Source organism: Thermoascus crustaceus (assembly GCF_041956765.1).
Source record: "Thermoascus crustaceus strain CBS 181.67 unplaced genomic scaffold VTN00scaffold_3, whole genome shotgun sequence".
In the NCBI taxonomy this organism is placed as follows: Eukaryota; Fungi; Ascomycota; class Eurotiomycetes; order Eurotiales; family Thermoascaceae; genus Thermoascus; species Thermoascus crustaceus.
In genome coordinates this window covers 1,041,071-1,058,664 of record NW_027192529.1, presented here as the reverse complement: position 1 = coordinate 1,058,664, position 17,594 = coordinate 1,041,071, and the positions used below count along the sequence as shown (strand labels likewise).

The following is a 17,594-nucleotide window of genomic DNA, read 5'->3' as shown; positions in this document are numbered from 1 at the left end:
CCCGTCAATCTAAGCTAAAGTTTGTGTGGTGGCCATGACAGTCATTAGGTAAAGAGCTCCTTTTTCTTTCCATTTTTTTTCAAATGGTCTGGTGAACAGAAAAAAAAAGACGCCTCTCCAATTGTCATTGATCCCGAGTAAACTTTCTTTTGTATCATTGGAAATCCCAGCGCGGGGAAAAGGAACTTAGACCTTGACGGCGGTCTCGACAGCCTTGCGCTTCTTCTCCATGCGGGCGACGGCCTTAGGACCCATGATACCACCACCCCAGTGGCGTCTGTTCTCCTCATACTTGTCGCTGTAGCCCTCCTTGATGGCGGTGACGAGCTTGGCGAACTCGGACTTGTCCTCAGCGCGGACCTCGGTGATAGCGAGGACAGCGGCGGTCTGTTGTGGATATTGTTAGTGATGTGGCTAGGACAAGCAATTGTCGGAATAGAGATAATTACCTTCTTGTGGACAACAGTTCCGAGACGAGCCTTGCCCTTGACGATGGCGTATGGGACACCCATCTTGCGGCAGAGGGCAGGCAGGAAGACGACGAGCTCAATGGGGTCGACATCGTGGGCGATCAGAACAAGAGAGGCCTTCTTGTTCTCAACCAGGCCAACGACGTGGTTGAGACCGTACTTGACGGTGTAGGGCTTCTTGCTGACATCCTCCTTCTTCTTGCCCTGCTCAACAGCAGTGGCCTCCTGGAGGAGACGCTCCTTCTTCTCGGCCTTGGTCTCAGGGCGGTACTTGTTGAGGAACTTGAAAGTCTGGGCAGCGGTGTTGCGGTCCAGGGTGTTCTGGAACTGAGCAATCGCCGGGGGAACCTTCAGGCGCATGTTCAGGATCTTCTTCTGGCGCTGGAGGCGGACGTACTCCGGCCACTTGACGAAACGAGAGACATTGCGCTTAGGCTGGATGTCCTGGCCGATACCGAAGTTGCGGGGGCGCTTCTCGATCAGGGGGTTCTATAGAGGAAGGATCCATTAGTACAACGTCTCCCAGTGATGTCGAAGAGTCAATTGAGTTAGCTGGGACATACCTTGGCGGCCTTCTTGCTGGAGCCAGCCTTACCCTGAGGGTAAGGCACGGCAGCGACTTTCTTACCGGACTTAGGAGGCTGTCATTGAGAAAAGAAGATCATCAGCGAATCGTGTTCACCAAGTGCTGCATCTTCTTTGAACTCTAGAGAGCACACAAGCGTGGTATTTCTACCGCGCTCATGTGCTCAAGCCCAAATATCATCGCCGATGCACAAACCCACAATGGGGAAATGTGCGTGTCGGCGGAATTGCTCCAAGACATGCGGTCTGAAGCGAGACGCAAAGCGTTCTCACGACACATCGCAGAGGTCGAGAAGACTCTTGAGGAGAGTCAGATCGGATGCTGTGAGCTTACCATTGTTGTCGACAGGGGGCCGCTGCGCTGGGTGACGGGGTTGACGGGACGAAGGAAGGAAGAAGAGAAATGCGATCCCGAGTCGAGATATAGAAGTTCTGCACGGCTTTCGTGGGCCGCGCTAGCGCGAAATTCAAGCGAGACGCCTGGGTGTGTGTCACGTGGTGCTTTAGGGCATGGCCCTACGCTTGGCGTCGGAGGCCCGGTATCCGCAGATCCCCAGAGGGCTAGCCCAGCCGGAGTGATCAAGGGATAAATGAATTCTTCTACTGCCATATGTATCTACAGCCAGTTTTTTAACATGGTCTTGATGATCCTTTAAATGCGCACGTTCGGAAATCATCGTCTAAAAAGCTACATGACTTGCCAGGTCCCATCTAGGTGGATTCAATCCGGTAGCTTGTCAATAGACCATGGATTAATTAGAGAAACCTACAATATGTACATTTAAATACTCTAATGGTATATATTGAGTTAGGCCATTTGGTATGGAGAGCACATCCCGTGCAAAGCAAGACCAGGCCAAGTCACCGTAGCCAAAAACGCCGTAGATGCAAGTCGTAATCATTATGTGCAAGAGAACAAACCCCAGATCTGCAAACGAACAGCACGAGCTTAACGCCATCCTCCCAGTCCCGGTATGCCTGTCCGCCCAACACTCGTACTCGCCGCCTCCACGGCCTTTCTCTTGCCTTTTGAGCCCTCCTGACTTCTCACCCCTGCAACGATCTTGTCCAGATTTGTCTCCACAACCACACCGCCGACGATCATTTCACTCAGCGTTGCGTGCATCGTCTCGTAACCGAAGATGAGGTCCAGTTCGCAAACGTTCTCGAAGAGGCGGTCCAGCGCCTCGACGAAGACTTGGATTAGATCGATCAGGGCGAGCGGTGACTCGGTGGACGTAGAGATCATGATGAAGGACAAAGTCGCATATGTCCGGTAGGTAATTTGCGTTGGGGCATCCGAGGGACCGCTAGCTGCGGTAGAGGTAGCACCCTGTGAGAGCAAGGGAGGAAGAGGAAGGAAGTTGCATGCTGTGGGCGGCCGTTGAGAGACAAGGTGGTAGATCTGCGCGATCAGCCGCTGCTGCGTTTGGGTATCCTGAGAGGCAAATGTTAGCAAGAGGAAAGATAAAAAAAGCCATTGTTTAACTAGAAGTCAAGAAGACAAGTCATGAATGATCCAAAAGTGAAAGAGAAATACTTACGATTTGCGTGTAGAACTTGGTCAGGCGCGGTTGCCCGCTGTTGTTGAACACAAGCACAGCATTGATCATCTTGCGCGCCCTTGGAGGAGTTGTGTTCGGTCAGAGGAGATATGTATGAGCTCCAAGAATCTCACACGGAAGAGTGTTGTGATTCCCGCGTGTCTTGCTCGTCGCAGTCCCTGATATCGGCGGTAGCTCGAGCTCGAGCTCCTATCGGAGTTGACGCGGCGGGGATGCTGTTCGCAATGCGGCGATGGAGACTCCGCTCCGATGTTTAGTTTCGGGATCGGCTCGCTTCGGGTCACCTTCCTGTTCCAGCGCGGCTAGAAGCTTTGTCAGGCGGAAAGCTGGAGAAGCTCCGGAGGCACAAGACTCTCGAATTATGCGCCCTATCTTTTTGCTTCTCCCAATTGCGCGATAGATCGCTGATTATCAAATATACTGCTTAAACTGCATAACCATGAATAGGCCTTACGTCTGCAGAGCCTGTCTCCGTAAATCGTACAGCAATGCCGTACGAAAACTTTCGTCGCAAGCTGTCCCGCATCCTCCAAATAATAATGGTAAGATACCGCTCAAAGACCTTACTCCGTCCGATATCTCCTATTACTGGGATACTCCAGTCCCTGATGAATCCCAGCTGGCCTACGCGGACAAATTCTTTGCTCCGTCTCGTCACTCTCCGATCAAACTCTGGTCCGCCAGCAAGTTTCGGACAACACCAATGTCATCGTTGGAGCCGGAGGTGGCGTTTCTCGGCCGGTCAAATGTAGGAAAGAGCTCGCTACTGAATGCAATAATGGGAAGGGAGATGTGCTGGACGTCCTCTAAGCCGGGGAGGACGAGAGAAATGAATGCGTTCGGAATCGGAGGCACAAAGGGCGGGGAATCAAAGATCGTCCTGCTAGATATGCCAGGATATGGTAAAGCGAGTAGGGCAGAGTGGGGAGTAGAGATTATGAAGTACCTTCAAGGAAGAAGACAGTGAGTTCCTCCTTATGATTTAAAACAACTACTTGGACTAATTGAAAACCTTAGGCTTCGACGGACGTTCCTTCTGGTAGACAGCTCTCATGGTTTAAAGAGTATCGATGAGGATATGCTTATGTTGCTCCGGAAATACGCCATTCCCCATCAAATTATCCTATCCAAAGTTGATAAGGTCCTACTGAAGAACAAGAAGTCGGCCAAGACCGGTACTCCGTCGGCGAATATCGCAAAGCTGAAGAAATTTCTGCAAGACCTGAAGCCAGTCATTCAACCAGACGGTCGTCTGGAGGGCCCTGGTGCATTGGGTGAAATCCTCACCGCTAGCGCAGAGACATCCCTAGGCAATGGGCGATACTTAGGCGTTAGCGCCGTACGCTGGGCTATTCTATCGGCTGCTGGATTCGACGGATATGTGGAGGCCAAACCTGCTGTTATACCGTCTGATAGTCATCCTTTGAGAACCTCAGCGGTGCCATCATGAGTATTCCGCTCGAAGCCAGAGACTAGGAGTCTACAAGGCGAGGAAAGACGGTTTGCGCGAAGTGCAAATCATATTAAATGCTGGGATTGATTGATATCGACATTTCCAGACAGCCACCGGGACATTACAATTACTCAGTAAATACAAACTCCGGCATCCCTTTCGCATTCATTCCTGTTCAGGCCTCAAAAGACGCCTACCGTTTCCGTCATTCTGGGCTCAACCACTCAAACCGCGCTACAGAAATCAGAGATATCGAAACCGTTTTTTGAGAAGCATACTCCGTCAAACGCAATTTTTGAAGAAGGAATTGAACATATGCTGGACCTTGCCCGTGGCTGTCCTTGGACCTGTCGAACCACTCTCCTGGCCTGAGATGAGTTGCAGCGGTGCTAGCCGGGACGAAAATTGGCAGAGGCGTCATCTAATCTTCAACGTCCTCCTCGATATAGACTCGACCGTAAGGCAGCATGGACGGGCCCCGGAGCATCACAAAGCCGGAGGGGAATCTAAAATGTCTCATTTCGTAACCTTGAAAGACATTACCAAGTCCATGGCGCCCATGGTCCCAAGGCCGGATTTGCGCAGGTGCTTCGAGAGAGCCATCATGACTTTCGGATGAACTAATCTCTTCTCAGGATCCATTCCCTTTTGATCCGAGATGGTGACGGTCAGCGACTCCAGACGAGTTGCCAACTTGACGTCTGCAAAGACAGACTGTACACGCTTCTTAGTATTTTCGATGACTTGATTCTTGGCCTCCATCGGATCCGTGACTGTTTGTCTGTTTCGCATGGCTTGCTGGATTTGGATACTCTCCTTGGCTGAAACACGTGTCTCCTCTGGAAGGCTGAACTCGATTGTTATGTTCTTGATGTGTCTCATGAGCTTGAACGCAAGGTCGTCTATCTGCCCATTCTTTTTCAGCGGCCACATGGCCCGTGTGATGGCGTTAGGGAATATGTCCGTCTCGAATGAGACGAACTTGAAGTCAACTCCCTTTACCAGGATCTCCAAGTACTCTTCGCGAAAGCGTTTGCTTACATGAAGAAGTGGGATGTTGAATTGCTTCCACCATCCGGGACGCAAGTAGACAGGGATGATTTGGTTGTTCTGTTCACGATACAGCTCGAAATCACATTGGTAGATTAACATGCGGATCTCGCACGGAATATTCTCGAACTTGAAAAGTTTGTGGTTGAGAGCCTGAATTTCACGCCGCTGTGTGCAGTGAAGACCTTTTTGTCACTGTCAACTTGGCCAAACAATGTGACACCTTGACAGCTTGCTTTCATGAGAAACAGATAGGGAGTGACATGCCAACAAGGTGTGCAGATAGACATAGGGCTATACATACCTATGCTAGCAATGATGATGTCCTCCATCATGGGATCTCCGTTCTCTTCACTCAACAACACGCTGCTCACACAAATGACCTAGACGGTCGGCAAGCTATTGTGTTTATGTTGTCACTTCACAGTTCTCAGACAAACACCTTATTGCTGCAGTGCCAAAGCAACACAGAGAGAGATATTTCAATCTGACAACCAGGGACTTGCTTAGTCGTCTTCACCAAGTCCTGTGAGGGTGGGAGACATGCGTGTCAAGTAAGAGAGGAGGGAGTGCACTGCAGTGATTTTGTATGTTGGGCTAAGAAAGGCGAAGAGAGCGATGAAGACAACAACGCGTTTAAGCGAATTCACACGTGTCACCGCGCCTTCTGGTAGGCAACCTCCAGCACATCTACTCCTGAAATAGGCGGCAGTCTGCAGTTCTATCTTCCGGTCAGGAGGGAATCACTTGAAACTATCCAACCTGTTGAGTCCATAGCTTCACAGAGATTGATACCACCTAGGCTAGCTAATGTGAGGTTTAACTGGATAGAAGCATATATTCACTATTCTGCTGCAAGACCCCCTTATCTTCACTTCGTAGCTCAAAATATTCATAAGCGAACGACTGAAGCTCCGGAATACTGACAAAGGATTCTGTCGACGGCACCCCTGAAGGCACAACATCAAAGATCAAGTTCACCGGCAGGGTCAAAGGCCCCCCAGCAAACGACAGAAGACTATCCTCCTCATAAACATCCAGTCTTATAGCTTGCGAACAGGTTGGCTCGAGAGCATCTTGTCCTGGAGTACTACTCTGTAGATCCTTCTGCCGGAGCTCCCACCTCTCGAGATCAATAACCTTCTCCACTCTTCTAACATGGATAAGCAGCACAAGACGGACCTCTCCATCCGTCTCCAATAACCAATACCGAGCATCAGCTCTGAGCCGCTCCGTGTTCTCACCACCACTACCAAGAGCGACCTCAATCACAAAAGTCGGTCGATCCTCTGCACCCAATCTGGTATCAGTATTGGCCGGCTTGAACGACTCATCCGGATCCTTGATACTTCATCTTCCTCTTCCCACCACTACCAACAACACCACCAATCGCCATTACAACCACTATATAAACCCGTCCCCTCCCCAACGACTTCAAATCGCGACGCGTAACTCCAACGCTCCGGGCGTGATCCAGCATCGTTTCGCGAAACTCCCCACATACCAAAGTATGCACTTTACTCGTCAGTTTGATGACCATGCTTCCACCACCATCATCATCCCCTTCATCATAACCATAGTCATAGCGGATGCGCACTCCAGGGAGTTCTCGACGGTTTCGGTCGATCCAGTCCAGAACGTCCGGGGTAATCTTTGCGCAGCGACGTATTGGGGTCCGTGTCCGTGTCCGTTTCCGGATTGCCAGGCTGTCAAGGAGTCCTCCGGGAACTGTGTGAAGTCTTCATAGGTTGTGAATTGGTGGCGGTGACGGGTAGGATGGCATATTCTTCGATTATGTTGGAGGGCATGGTGCTCGAGTTTAGACTTTCTTTCTTGATCGCTCTGTGTAAAGTAGAAAATTTTTTTCTTCTAGGATGCGGTCCGTTGGAATATACAAGGGTAGAAGAAAACTTGCGCAAAACCAAAAAGTGCGGCTTTTTATTCAACAACAAACACGATTTCTAATGAACTTTGGATACCTATATGTTAATATCGTTATCACTTTAGGCAGAAAAGCATGAAGCAAGGGATCTGCCGGCCGGAAAGCCGTCAGGATCCAAAACAGCTTCCACTCCATGTTTAGAACCATCAAAGTTTCGCACCTACCAGACTAGTCACATCTACAGCTTTCATCTTTACATCATTCTAGATTCATCCATTTACTGTCCCTGTCAGGTGACTGGGCTCTGCCACTGTACCAACAACAAAGTACAGGCAAGGTGTACTGGGAAGCCTCCCTGATATACTGTATTGCATTCTGATACTATTAAAGGAGAGGATGGCTAACAGTAGTGATACTCGATTCATAAGATGGAAATTAAGATAAACCGGGCTGTGGACCTCATCGAAAGAGGAGATACTGCCTCACATCTCTGTCCCCCCAGAAACAGGAAATGTAAGGGAATCCGGTCCACCCGAATAGAATGTCCCTGGTGTTGACATCGGAGATGGTAGAATATAGGCAAGGGCATAGTGAGAATAATGGTGGAGAATCATAATTCTTGCAATTGTAATGTGCAGACGATTACAGACAGACCATGGCTGAAACTGATGTTATTTCCTAAGAATGAGATTTAAGGGGATATGAAAAATGGCGATAGGTCCAGAATCAGTTGAATTCTGGAACAGCAGCTAAAAAAAAACTGCATAGAAAAATCCAATATCAAAGAGAAGCATATTAGGCATATGGTAACATCGCAGAGACAAAAGACAGTGCGACCGAGAGCATACAGAAACATCGCTTTTCAAGCCAAACACCTGTCCATTCATAATGCCGCACAATAAATAATGCCACCCACGCTATGCAAAGTCCCCTGAAAAGGTGAGGTCCATGAGGAAGGGTATCGTGATACTTGTGCTGTTTGGAAAATTGAAGATAGGCTCAATAGTCAATAAGCCCCGTCACAATCATAGTGTCAAGAATCGGATTTACGGAACAAAGTTCGCGTGTAAGCCATTGTCGTGAGAAGCTCAGCCATCAGATGCATCGAAATCGACGTCATCAGCGTCTTCATTTGCCTCTTGGCCTCTATGGTCGACAACTATGCGCTTTCCAAGTCGATGCTCTGGCACGCCGTCCCGAGAAGCGCCGAAGTCAAGGACCTTAGATACGTCAGCGGACGTTACTAAAATAGAGGCTCAATCTGTGCGTTTTAACATACCTCAATATAGGTCAGATTATCCCGCTGAACGGCGGCGACACACCTCCGGTCATTGAATCTAACCTGCCATACCCCGCTTAGGTCCGTGAGAAGGTCCTTTACGCATTCTCCAGTTCGCACATCCCACATCTTCAGAGTTCTGTCGGATCCAGAAATGACTTTCTGACCGTCGTGCTGGAAACACGTGATCGCACCTGTATGGGCGCTCAACGTGCTCTTGCACTGACCAGTTTCCGGATCCCATATTCTCAGAGTAGAATCTGCAGCTGCTGAAACAAGACGGTCGCACTTCAAGTCAAGAAGCCCCACAAGTGATGTGTGCCCTTCGAGGTTGTATAAGACAGCGCCAGTCTCGAGAGACCACACTTTGACCATATTATCCATCGACCCACTGATGCAACGGTTCCTCTTGTGGTCAAGAACCACACTGTACACTTTGAGGGTATGGCCCTGCAGCCTGTGAAGGGTTTCTCCAGTAGAGATCTTCCAAACCCTCACAGTGCAGTCGTAGCTCCCGCTTACCAAGGTATCCCCGTGAGCCGCGATTGCACGGACGGAGTGTTGGTGTCCTGTAAGAACACGAACAAAGTAAGGGCAATCTGAATCATCGCCTGGCGTGCTGTGGTAGTAGACTGGATCGCCAGGTTGGGGAAGTCTCCAGACACGCAGGTTAGAGTCGCGGGAACCAGTGATGATTAGGGGCTCCTTCGGCATCATTTCCGGAGTGCCATCGGCATTCTTTCCAACCTCGGCGGGCAGCAAAATCTGCAAACAACGCACGGTAGATGTATGCCCCTGGAAGATTTGCGTACATCTCGCCTTTTCGATATCCCACACTCTTACGGATCTGTCTGTGGATCCAGATACAAGGGTGTTGCCATGATATTCCAGGGCCCACACTCCACCTTCGTGGCCCTCGAGCGTGGCCCTCAGAGCACCAGTCTTCGTGTCGTAGACGTTGATATTCGTGTCATCACTCCCGGTTAAAATCTTATCAGTATCGAACTGTAGACATGTAACCACATGACGATCATGAGCGCGGAATGCAATATGTTTTGGCTTGACTTTTGGCCGCATCCAACCTTTGTGGATCGAATAATGACGCTGGTAAAGCGATTTGTAGAGATGTAGCATTCTCAGAGACGGCAAGCCAACGTCGGGATAAGGAACGGCGGCGGCAGCGGCGTTAGCAGCAGCATATGGGCCTTCGGTTGCAGCAACCTCCTTTTTCCAGTCCATGGACTCTGAATTGTCAGTTTCAGCAGACGAAATCTTCCTCTTCGCAAGTTTGCGGCTTGAACCACGGGTGGCAGCTTTTCGCTTTGGTCGCCGGGAGGACGATGAAGATTCGAGTGTCTGCCTGTCACTAGGACCTCCTGGTGTCGATGCTGCAGAAAAGGGAGTAGAATCAGATTCAGACTTCGGGACCGTCGATGAGCTCAGGTCTTTCTCCCAATCGTCGTCACCGTTGGGGAACTGCCAACCCCAACCTTCCCTGATAGCTCGCTGCAACTCTCCTTCGGGCAGGACATATCCATCCCGGTCGAAGAGCTCTTTCCAGGTCTTTTCATCAGAGTTGATGATGTGTCTCCACTTCTTGGAGACCTGAGCGGCACGGCACATTGTTTGAACATCAAAGTATTTCACGATGTTCAAGCTGAGCTCTGGCGGTAGAAGAGCTAAGAAGTCGCACTTCAGAGCAGGGTTGACAACGTCAGCCACAAAATGCAAAGTTGGCTTAGGGCAACGTCGCAAGAACTGGTACATGAGATATGTTTTCAGCTCATCCGGAACAGCGTCAAAAAAGTTTAGCATGACCGGGATATCCATCAAAGACGGGGCTGCACGTGAAGCATCAGCACTGACGTGGGACTTCCCATTAACTGGGCTATGGCGAGTCTGCGCATCTCCCAGACTGAGGGATCTAGGCATTTGTGGAACTTGGTTTTCGAAACTCGAGTCCGTATCGGCTTCTTGATCCTCGGCAGAATCGAAGAAAGAGTCGGCGTTCTGGGTGTTCATGGCAGTGACAGGAGACAAACTAGGACTCGGCAAGCACATGTCTTGAGCAGCAGTACTCTCGATAGCCGTCAGACGTGCCATCATGGAAGATGGTTCCCGTTGCGAGTCCTCTCCGGACGGGTCGTCGATCATTTGTTGCACAGGACCAGCAGACTCCGCCCCATCTTCGGTTACAGCTTTAGGTTCGGGATTCTGCAGACTTTGTTTCTCTGGACTGGAAACCGTATGGCGTTCTACCAAAGGAGTTACCTCACACCCTGAGGACTTCGTACGCGACGTAGATTTTCCCAGCAAGTGCTTCGAGTTCAGAGACCGCGGAGTTTCTTGCTGTTCAACCTCTGCGGATAAGGGCGAGCGAAGACTTTCCCTTCGGGGAAATCCAGCACTGTGAATCCTCCGCCGTGACACAGCGCCCTCTCCAAGACTCAGATGGCTATTCTCAGTTTCCGGAGTGGCCAAGCCAATCGCTGCAGGATGTGACTGGGTACTCCTCTCAAGCCGTGATCGAGTGTACGTAGCAGCGTCTGAAGGAACCATTAAGGAACGCGATCGCTGGAATGCCTGAACTGCTTCAGATATGGACACTGGCGATACGGGACGACGTTTGGAGCTCGAAGGGTTACTCGACGGCTGACGAGACAGTCTGGCTGGGCCAGAGCGTTGGGGTAGGGTAGTTTCATTAGAAGGGTCATGGCGAGCCACTGATCTAATCGTACCGTTTGAAGCCTTCAACGCATCATTTTGCTCCTTGAACTATCTATAGCGTCAGCAGACTTCCCAAGAAGCATCTCTACTCCAGGTGGACCTACCTGCTCGAGGGCGCTGGCCGTGTCTTCGGGTTCGTTGAAAATCACTGACTGCCCTCCAATCTCAAATTTGATGTTCCTCAGCGACGCCGGGGTAGGAGATGATGCCAGGGGATACTGCTTTGGATCGAGATTTTGCACCGAACGCGGCGGGTTCAGGATAAGGGGAGGGAAATTGGTAGTCGTCGTAGTGGTGGTCGTCACCACCGTGGTCCGTGTAGCAGGAGCAAAGGAAAACTGGCCGAGAGAGGTGCCTGGGGGAGGATTTCCGGTGCCACAATTTCGAAGCTCGTTCACGTTACGTTTCCGAGGTTGAGCGAAGCCGGAGGTCAGGGAAGTGTAGGACTGTGGCTCGAATGTTCCGGAGGGGGAAGGAGACGCGTCTCTGACTGATCGCGAGTCCAGCTCTTCCACGTCGGTCGACATCGATGTATCCAAAGCCATTTTTGTTGGTTATGGGACAACTCAGGCTCTTTGCTGTCAAAGGGGGCTGCGTGCGTCGAGCACCATATGCGGGTCGGTGGGTGGACTAGGATGCTGGTGAAAAGGTCCGGTCAAGCAGGGCACACCTGCACGCCCGTCTGAAAGTAAGTGCCTTGAGCAAGGAGCTAAAGCATGGCGATATGCACGAGCAGCAGACGTCGACCAGAGATGAAGAGGACACGAAACAGAGGAGAAAAGGTGTCGTGCTGCGAGATGGGTTGGGGCGGCGAAAGGGCTGAGGAACTCGAGGTGGTTGGTCGTGCCTCCCTCTTGTCAGACTCCAAGGCTGGGGTTCTCGCTCCGAAGCAGGTCTTAGCAGGCGGTACGGTCTGGATCTCCCCCACAAAAGCTGCAGAGGGGAAAGAAAAGAACAAGAAGAAACGACGCAGAGCAGGAAAATAACCGAGTAGAAAGAAGGCCAGGAGAAAAAAGCAGCCGGTCAGATGTGCAGGATCAGGTGCCTTTGATCATGCCAGGGCTGCAGGTATTGTCCGTCGGTCCTTGGGCGATGTCTCTTCTCCTCCCGTTGTCTGTCAGGCCGGGACGGCAACAGTGGCCACTGTGACTGCCCAGCCTGGCCACTCGGCTCCCACCTACGCGCGACAGGCCTCACTAACCCCAGAGGGTCAGTTATTTCCCGCTCCTGTCGCCCTGCTGCTTACCCCTTCCGTACGCACGAAGGCTCAAATCCGACGTCCAACCGTCTTCTAATCCGTCAGTTTCTGAGACTCGACGGACCACCCCGAGTCTCTCCTCCGTTCCCGAACCTCAGCCTTTTTTTTCCTGCACGTGATATGTGGACGGCGATTCTCGAGTACTGGATACACCGCAAGTCGGAGAACGAACGGATGCAGCCAGACATCTTAGATACAGAGTAGTTCGTTTCTGTAAGGCTGTAAGCGACAGCAGCCAAGCCGTATGTGCATGTACACCTGTACCCGTCATTTTCTGATGATAATGCCGCCAATACGATATCCGCCTGTCCTATCTTTCGCTGGCTTCCCGGATTTCATGTCCGCACACCGGGATGAGCCCCATCAGAATCGTTCCTGTTTTTTATCGCCTATGCCGACAACAACTTTTATCTCTGGCACTCTATATTGAACGAAGGTTCCTAGCGGTCACTCGGTTTAGTATTCTCTCCGTCTTGCTTTGAACCGTTCCCCTCTGTTAGGTAGATTCTTTGCCTCGCTCCGGTTGTATGCCGCAGAGCAGGCGCTCCCGAGTCGGGATGTGGAGCATCTACCGTACAGCTTGCTGCCCCACTCAGGAGCCCGAAGATACTAATCTCTCCATCTTTATCTGGCAGTGTGAGGCACACATGACATACTGGGTTTCCTGGAATAGATCATCTAATTCGATCGGATGCTTTCATATACAATTATTCTAACGAGTACGCGTATGTAAGTCTTGATACTTGGTGTGTGGACAGTAACTAGCGGGAGAATCCAGTCAGCTGCAACAGCAGCTGAATGCGTGTACTATTTTAGCCTAGCACCGTCCTATTGTCTGGTAATGTTGTAGAAGTCCGTGTTTGCTACTGTTTCATTTTGGGATCTGACTGGATGCAAATGCCTGTAGATATAATAGCTCTTTCGAGCGTCTCTCACCTAGGTGCTTAGCATGCTGAACCTAAAAGCCATCTATGGGTAGTATCTCCTATGTAGCATCTCTGTCGCTCTTGATTTTATCGTCTTTGATTATGATCCGGATTTCAACCCCCTTTCCCTTATCATATTTGATGAGACCCAGCGTTCGATGCGAATATACTCCAAGGCTCGTTGTTAACCATACTGAAACACTGCCTTTCAATTCCAGATTTGGGTCTGTCTTGGCTTTTGTATAAAATTGTTATTATAAAAATTTGCTGATTTAGTTTCTCCAATATGATGCAGTATGCTTCTTTGTGCGCCTAGAAGAGTTGTTAGGTAGATATACCGCTCATCTAACTCAGGGAGAGATCACTAATGTAAAAAGTGCTTTCGATACAACTCAGTGACTTAATCACATAAGCAATTGATCATGTCCTCTGTAGAGTTCTGTAGTTAGTATGTATTTCTTAGTGGTTATGCTATTTTATCTCTTCAATCCTAAAGAGCGGGAGAAGTAATTATCCTTTCTATACAAACAAAGGGGTTGTGTTGTGCTATGTTCTGTGTACACCAAGAAGTTGTGTTTTTAGGAAGGAACGATCATCTGGTTCCCTGTGAGTAAGCTCCAGCTCTGGCATCCTTCCTCCCCATCCACAAACAACACAAACTTCACCTCACTTCATCTCGGCGTCACTTTCAAGACCTCTTATGTGACCCAGACCCTGAATTACACACTCTCCCATATTGTTCGATAGAAGAAAGTTACTCTTTGTGGATGGCCCGGCAGAGGACAAGTGCACGCGTTGCATTTCCGCAGTGACATCCGCATCCCTCTTCCTATTCAAGTTGAGACGCGCATCTACTCTCGGCATTTTCGGCGTTCAGGTGTTTTGGACACTGCATCATGGCTCGCATCAAGTACACAGGGCCATCTCAGATGATCCAGATGCAGAGAGCATCCACTCCACATGTTGTGGGCACTGACATCCCCAAATCTGCACAGAAGCAGAGGCAGGGACAGACTGAGGCAAACCAACAAGCGTTGGCCATCCAGCAGGCCCAGGCACTTAAACAGCAGCAGAGTCAGGAGATGGTACAGATTATGTTGCATGTATCGGTTAGTCCTTCATTGTCACACATCCCTGTGACGTCCACGGAAGATGGGTGCTGATATCACCTTTTTAAAGCTTGGAACGCTATTCTATCTCCGGTCGCGACACCACAACCTTCTTGAAATATAGAATACAAGGCTCTAACATCTTGTACAGTGAATTTTTACCGCTTTCATGCTTCGGTGACCGCGACTTAAAACTCGCACACAGGGAGAAGAGTCTCTCCTACGAGGGATTCATCCATGGAAAAGCGTCCGCAAATGAGTCTGATCCCAAAAATCAACCAGCCTTTGGCCTGGGAAAGCGTGGTCAGCCCCTCAAGGTTCTGATTCGCAACCGTGAGCCTGCAGCAGACACGATCTTGGATCTTCTTGTAATGTTTCTCGCCTCACTTCAATTTCTCGACTAACGTGTCTAGGAGCATGGGATTTTCGACGCCCTCGAAAAGAAGGTATTAGAGGCACTCCAGATAACTGTTTACCTAAACAAAGATGCGCCGAAAGACGTTGTTGAGAGCTATACATTCTCCTTCAAGTACACAGGCGGACTTGGCGACGTGGATAGCCGTCTAGCAAGTGTATCACTCGAGTCTACCGGTTGTGCAGCAGATACAGCAGATATGAAGACCATGCAGACCGCCCGTCTAGGCTTGGAGATGATCATTCGCCGTCTGATTACGCTCAGTACTTTCCTTCCGATCCTCCCTAGTATGTTATCCATCAAAGCAGCCCCCCGGTTGAATCCCACAATTTCTCATCAATAACAAGGCAAGAGATATTTGGAAGTTCATCTCCTCTACACTGAAGACTGCCCTACAGAATACGAGCCTCCAGGTTTCAAAAGGACAACTAGTGGTGATAGTATCCGTTTCCCGCTCAACGAATTTTGGTGTAGGGAAAGCCAGTCATGTGGCGCAATGGACAGCGGATATCACACGTGTGTATTTCCTCTCTGCCCCTCGACGACCTGGCTGACCTTCAGCAGTGTTGGACTCAAGGTGACGTCCTTAAAGTGGACTGGCCCAGAACGTGACGCTTTAGAGAATCCTCCCCAAATCCCTCGTCATATTGGGTACACGGATACAGTACTACGTACGGAAGAAGTTGGAATTTCCGTGGAGGATACTATTCGTAACAATGCTCTAAGAGCACAAAGTACGCGCCATGAATTCTGTAGATCATCCTACAAGTTAATTACTAAAGTTAAACTGACTACACAGGTAATTCCCAAGAGTCTACTCAAACGCGTCAGGATGCAGCTGCAAGGCAGAGACTGCAGAAAATGATTCCGGTAAGAATCGACAAAGGTCATCGTGAAAATATAAATGTCTAACTAACTCAAAATATGCAGACTGCATCATCCACTCCTGACAGCGATCTTATCCCTACTCAAAGATTAGATCTAGATGTTCCGTTCAGCGTCTACGGCGAGATGTCTCAGTATTATACAGCGCAACAGCAAGTCCAGCTTTCTCAATCAAAGACCTCCGAAATCCAAGAACTTGCGCGTTCAAAAGCTGTTGATTATATTCGTGAAACCAGAAATGGAGACATCAGCACGATAAGATGCCAATGCAGCTGGAATGGAGAAGAGCCTGAAATGGTAAGTGTGACTGCAACGAATTGAATTTGAGTACTAAATGTCGAAGATCGAGTGTGAATTCTGTCATACACGTCAGCACCTGCTCTGTTACGGCTTTTTGGGTTCGAATGATCCCAGACTTCCTAATACTCATGCGTGCTACCGGTGTCTCCTGGAGCCAAATGAAACGCATTTGCTTCGAGAGCTGAATACACTCGTCCTTCTGCGAAGGGCTTTGGAGATCATTATTCAGGAGGGTTATCCGAACAAGATATCACTCTTCTCACAGAAACTCCGTAAGAAAGAAAGCGGGTATACATTGTCTGCCTAGGTATTGTCTCTAACATTCTATAGACTGTAGCGGACAAACTGTGATTCAAGTCACAGATCTCTTAAAGAAGCAAGGGCTCCTTCAAGCTACTCCCGGAAACAAGAGCAAGGGGTTCCTAGAGAAAGGCCTGCCCAAATACAGTATCCCGCAGTCTGACGAAATCCGAGAAAGGATACGCAGAGAAATATTTGACCCACTGGCAAAAATTGAGCACCATGTAAGTTTGACGCAGGCATTCTGGGCATTATGGAACTTATAATTTATCTTTTAGTATATACGGGCACCCATACCAGAATCTCTGGCGAACTCAGAGCCGTTTACCACCGAGAAAGCTGCCGTACCATACCCGAAAGAAACTCAGTCACGGTCAGACGATTGTCGTAGCAACGTCAAAGATATGGATGAACTGGAGACCCGTAGCTCCGGTGATGAGTTAATGGACCTGGCTGAGGAAAGCAGAGGTCGCAAGAGGAGTTTGGCTGCAAGCGAGAGGGGCCATATTCGTGACTCTGAGCAACACGCTCAACTAGATACAGAAATGTCTCTTTTTGGACGGCAGCACCGAAGCATCACAAACGATAAAATTTCGACTACGAGTCGTCGAAGAAGTCAGACAGGGGATCTGACTGGAAATAAGGCCACTTCCCCGTCTGACCATGCCAAAGAGATGATCCGCCGCAGCCCTCGAAAGAAACGTAAGATGAGCAATTCTGTGAAGCTCATCGACGTTGGGGTAATGACAACGGACGAGGAAAGTCTATAGAAACCAACGCAGAAACCCCTGTTTTGGTAGCTCCTGCCTTCTCCAAGTGACAGCCTCCAGCATCCTGATGGGATGGAAAACGTTTCTATACGCCGCCTCAGTGTTCCCTGCGAGAAATACTGAGACAAAGTTGTTTCATAATCTCCTGCAGTTGCACATCTTTGGGATGGACGATTACACCATACAGATTGTTGATTGATTTTTCCGACGTCTACTTCTGATCTCGCAACACGTAACAGTTAACCTCCTCAGCAGAGACGAGAATAATGCTTCAGATCATCACCACAACATGTCATCATTTCATCTTTCGACGCTGAACGGTGTGGTTCAGCCCAGTTACTGTCCTGCAATTCATTGAAAAGAAAATAATATGTCTTGCTGTTACTCCGAATATTTTTAATGGTTCCTTCTTGCGTTTTGTGCATTTTTCAGAACTAAACTCAACATGAAGTCAATGCTTAGTCCCCGTGCATGCAATTACAACGAATGTATTTATTAGCGAGCAACTGGTGGTTGAAAGGGAGGCCGGTAGTGCTAAAAGAAAATCCACAATTCTCGAACGTTTTGTTTTCAAACCTATAGTAGTCAGCCTATTAATAAATCATTTTATTCTTTTCCTT

The 17,594-nt window shown here is 49.4% G+C and overlaps 6 protein-coding genes across 6 annotated transcripts; 3 read left to right on the top strand and 3 right to left on the bottom strand.

Annotated features, from left to right (window-relative positions):
• Positions 1 to 44: 44 nt before the first annotated feature.
• On the bottom strand, positions 45 to 2,668 carry VTN00DRAFT_5554 (uncharacterized protein; the record flags this gene model as incomplete). The annotated part of the gene is made up of 5 exons (XM_069432097.1): positions 45 to 959; positions 1,034 to 1,111; positions 1,390 to 1,535; positions 2,055 to 2,493; positions 2,600 to 2,668. The coding sequence occupies 5 exons, from the start codon at positions 2,666 to 2,668 to the stop codon at positions 45 to 47; spliced, it is 1,647 nt and encodes a 548-aa protein (XP_069287991.1).
• A 391-nt stretch (positions 2,669 to 3,059) lies between these two features.
• On the top strand, positions 3,060 to 4,070 carry VTN00DRAFT_5553 (uncharacterized protein; the record flags this gene model as incomplete). Its single annotated transcript, XM_069432096.1, has 2 exons — positions 3,060 to 3,583; positions 3,638 to 4,070. The coding sequence occupies 2 exons, from the start codon at positions 3,060 to 3,062 to the stop codon at positions 4,068 to 4,070; spliced, it is 957 nt and encodes a 318-aa protein (XP_069287990.1).
• A 519-nt stretch (positions 4,071 to 4,589) lies between these two features.
• On the bottom strand, positions 4,590 to 7,662 carry VTN00DRAFT_5552 (uncharacterized protein; the record flags this gene model as incomplete). The annotated part of the gene is made up of 4 exons (XM_069432095.1): positions 4,590 to 5,308; positions 5,969 to 6,443; positions 6,628 to 6,774; positions 7,660 to 7,662. The coding sequence occupies 4 exons, from the start codon at positions 7,660 to 7,662 to the stop codon at positions 4,590 to 4,592; spliced, it is 1,344 nt and encodes a 447-aa protein (XP_069287989.1).
• A 431-nt stretch (positions 7,663 to 8,093) lies between these two features.
• VTN00DRAFT_5551 (uncharacterized protein) lies at positions 8,094 to 11,556 on the bottom strand (the record flags this gene model as incomplete). The annotated part of the gene is made up of 3 exons (XM_069432094.1): positions 8,094 to 8,225; positions 8,285 to 11,059; positions 11,116 to 11,556. The coding sequence occupies 3 exons, from the start codon at positions 11,554 to 11,556 to the stop codon at positions 8,094 to 8,096; spliced, it is 3,348 nt and encodes a 1,115-aa protein (XP_069287988.1).
• Positions 11,557 to 11,763: 207 nt separating this feature from the next.
• Positions 11,764 to 12,306, top strand: VTN00DRAFT_5550 (uncharacterized protein; the record flags this gene model as incomplete). The annotated part of the gene is made up of 2 exons (XM_069432093.1): positions 11,764 to 11,917; positions 12,053 to 12,306. The coding sequence occupies 2 exons, from the start codon at positions 11,764 to 11,766 to the stop codon at positions 12,304 to 12,306; spliced, it is 408 nt and encodes a 135-aa protein (XP_069287987.1).
• Positions 12,307 to 14,091: 1,785 nt separating this feature from the next.
• On the top strand, positions 14,092 to 16,974 carry VTN00DRAFT_5549 (uncharacterized protein; the record flags this gene model as incomplete). The annotated part of the gene is made up of 10 exons (XM_069432091.1): positions 14,092 to 14,351; positions 14,456 to 14,672; positions 14,718 to 15,006; positions 15,067 to 15,235; positions 15,284 to 15,453; positions 15,519 to 15,589; positions 15,650 to 15,901; positions 15,948 to 16,176; positions 16,235 to 16,428; positions 16,483 to 16,974. 10 exons carry the CDS (start codon positions 14,092 to 14,094, stop codon positions 16,972 to 16,974), a joined length of 2,343 nt encoding a protein of 780 aa, XP_069287986.1.
• Positions 16,975 to 17,594: the final 620 nt, after the last annotated feature.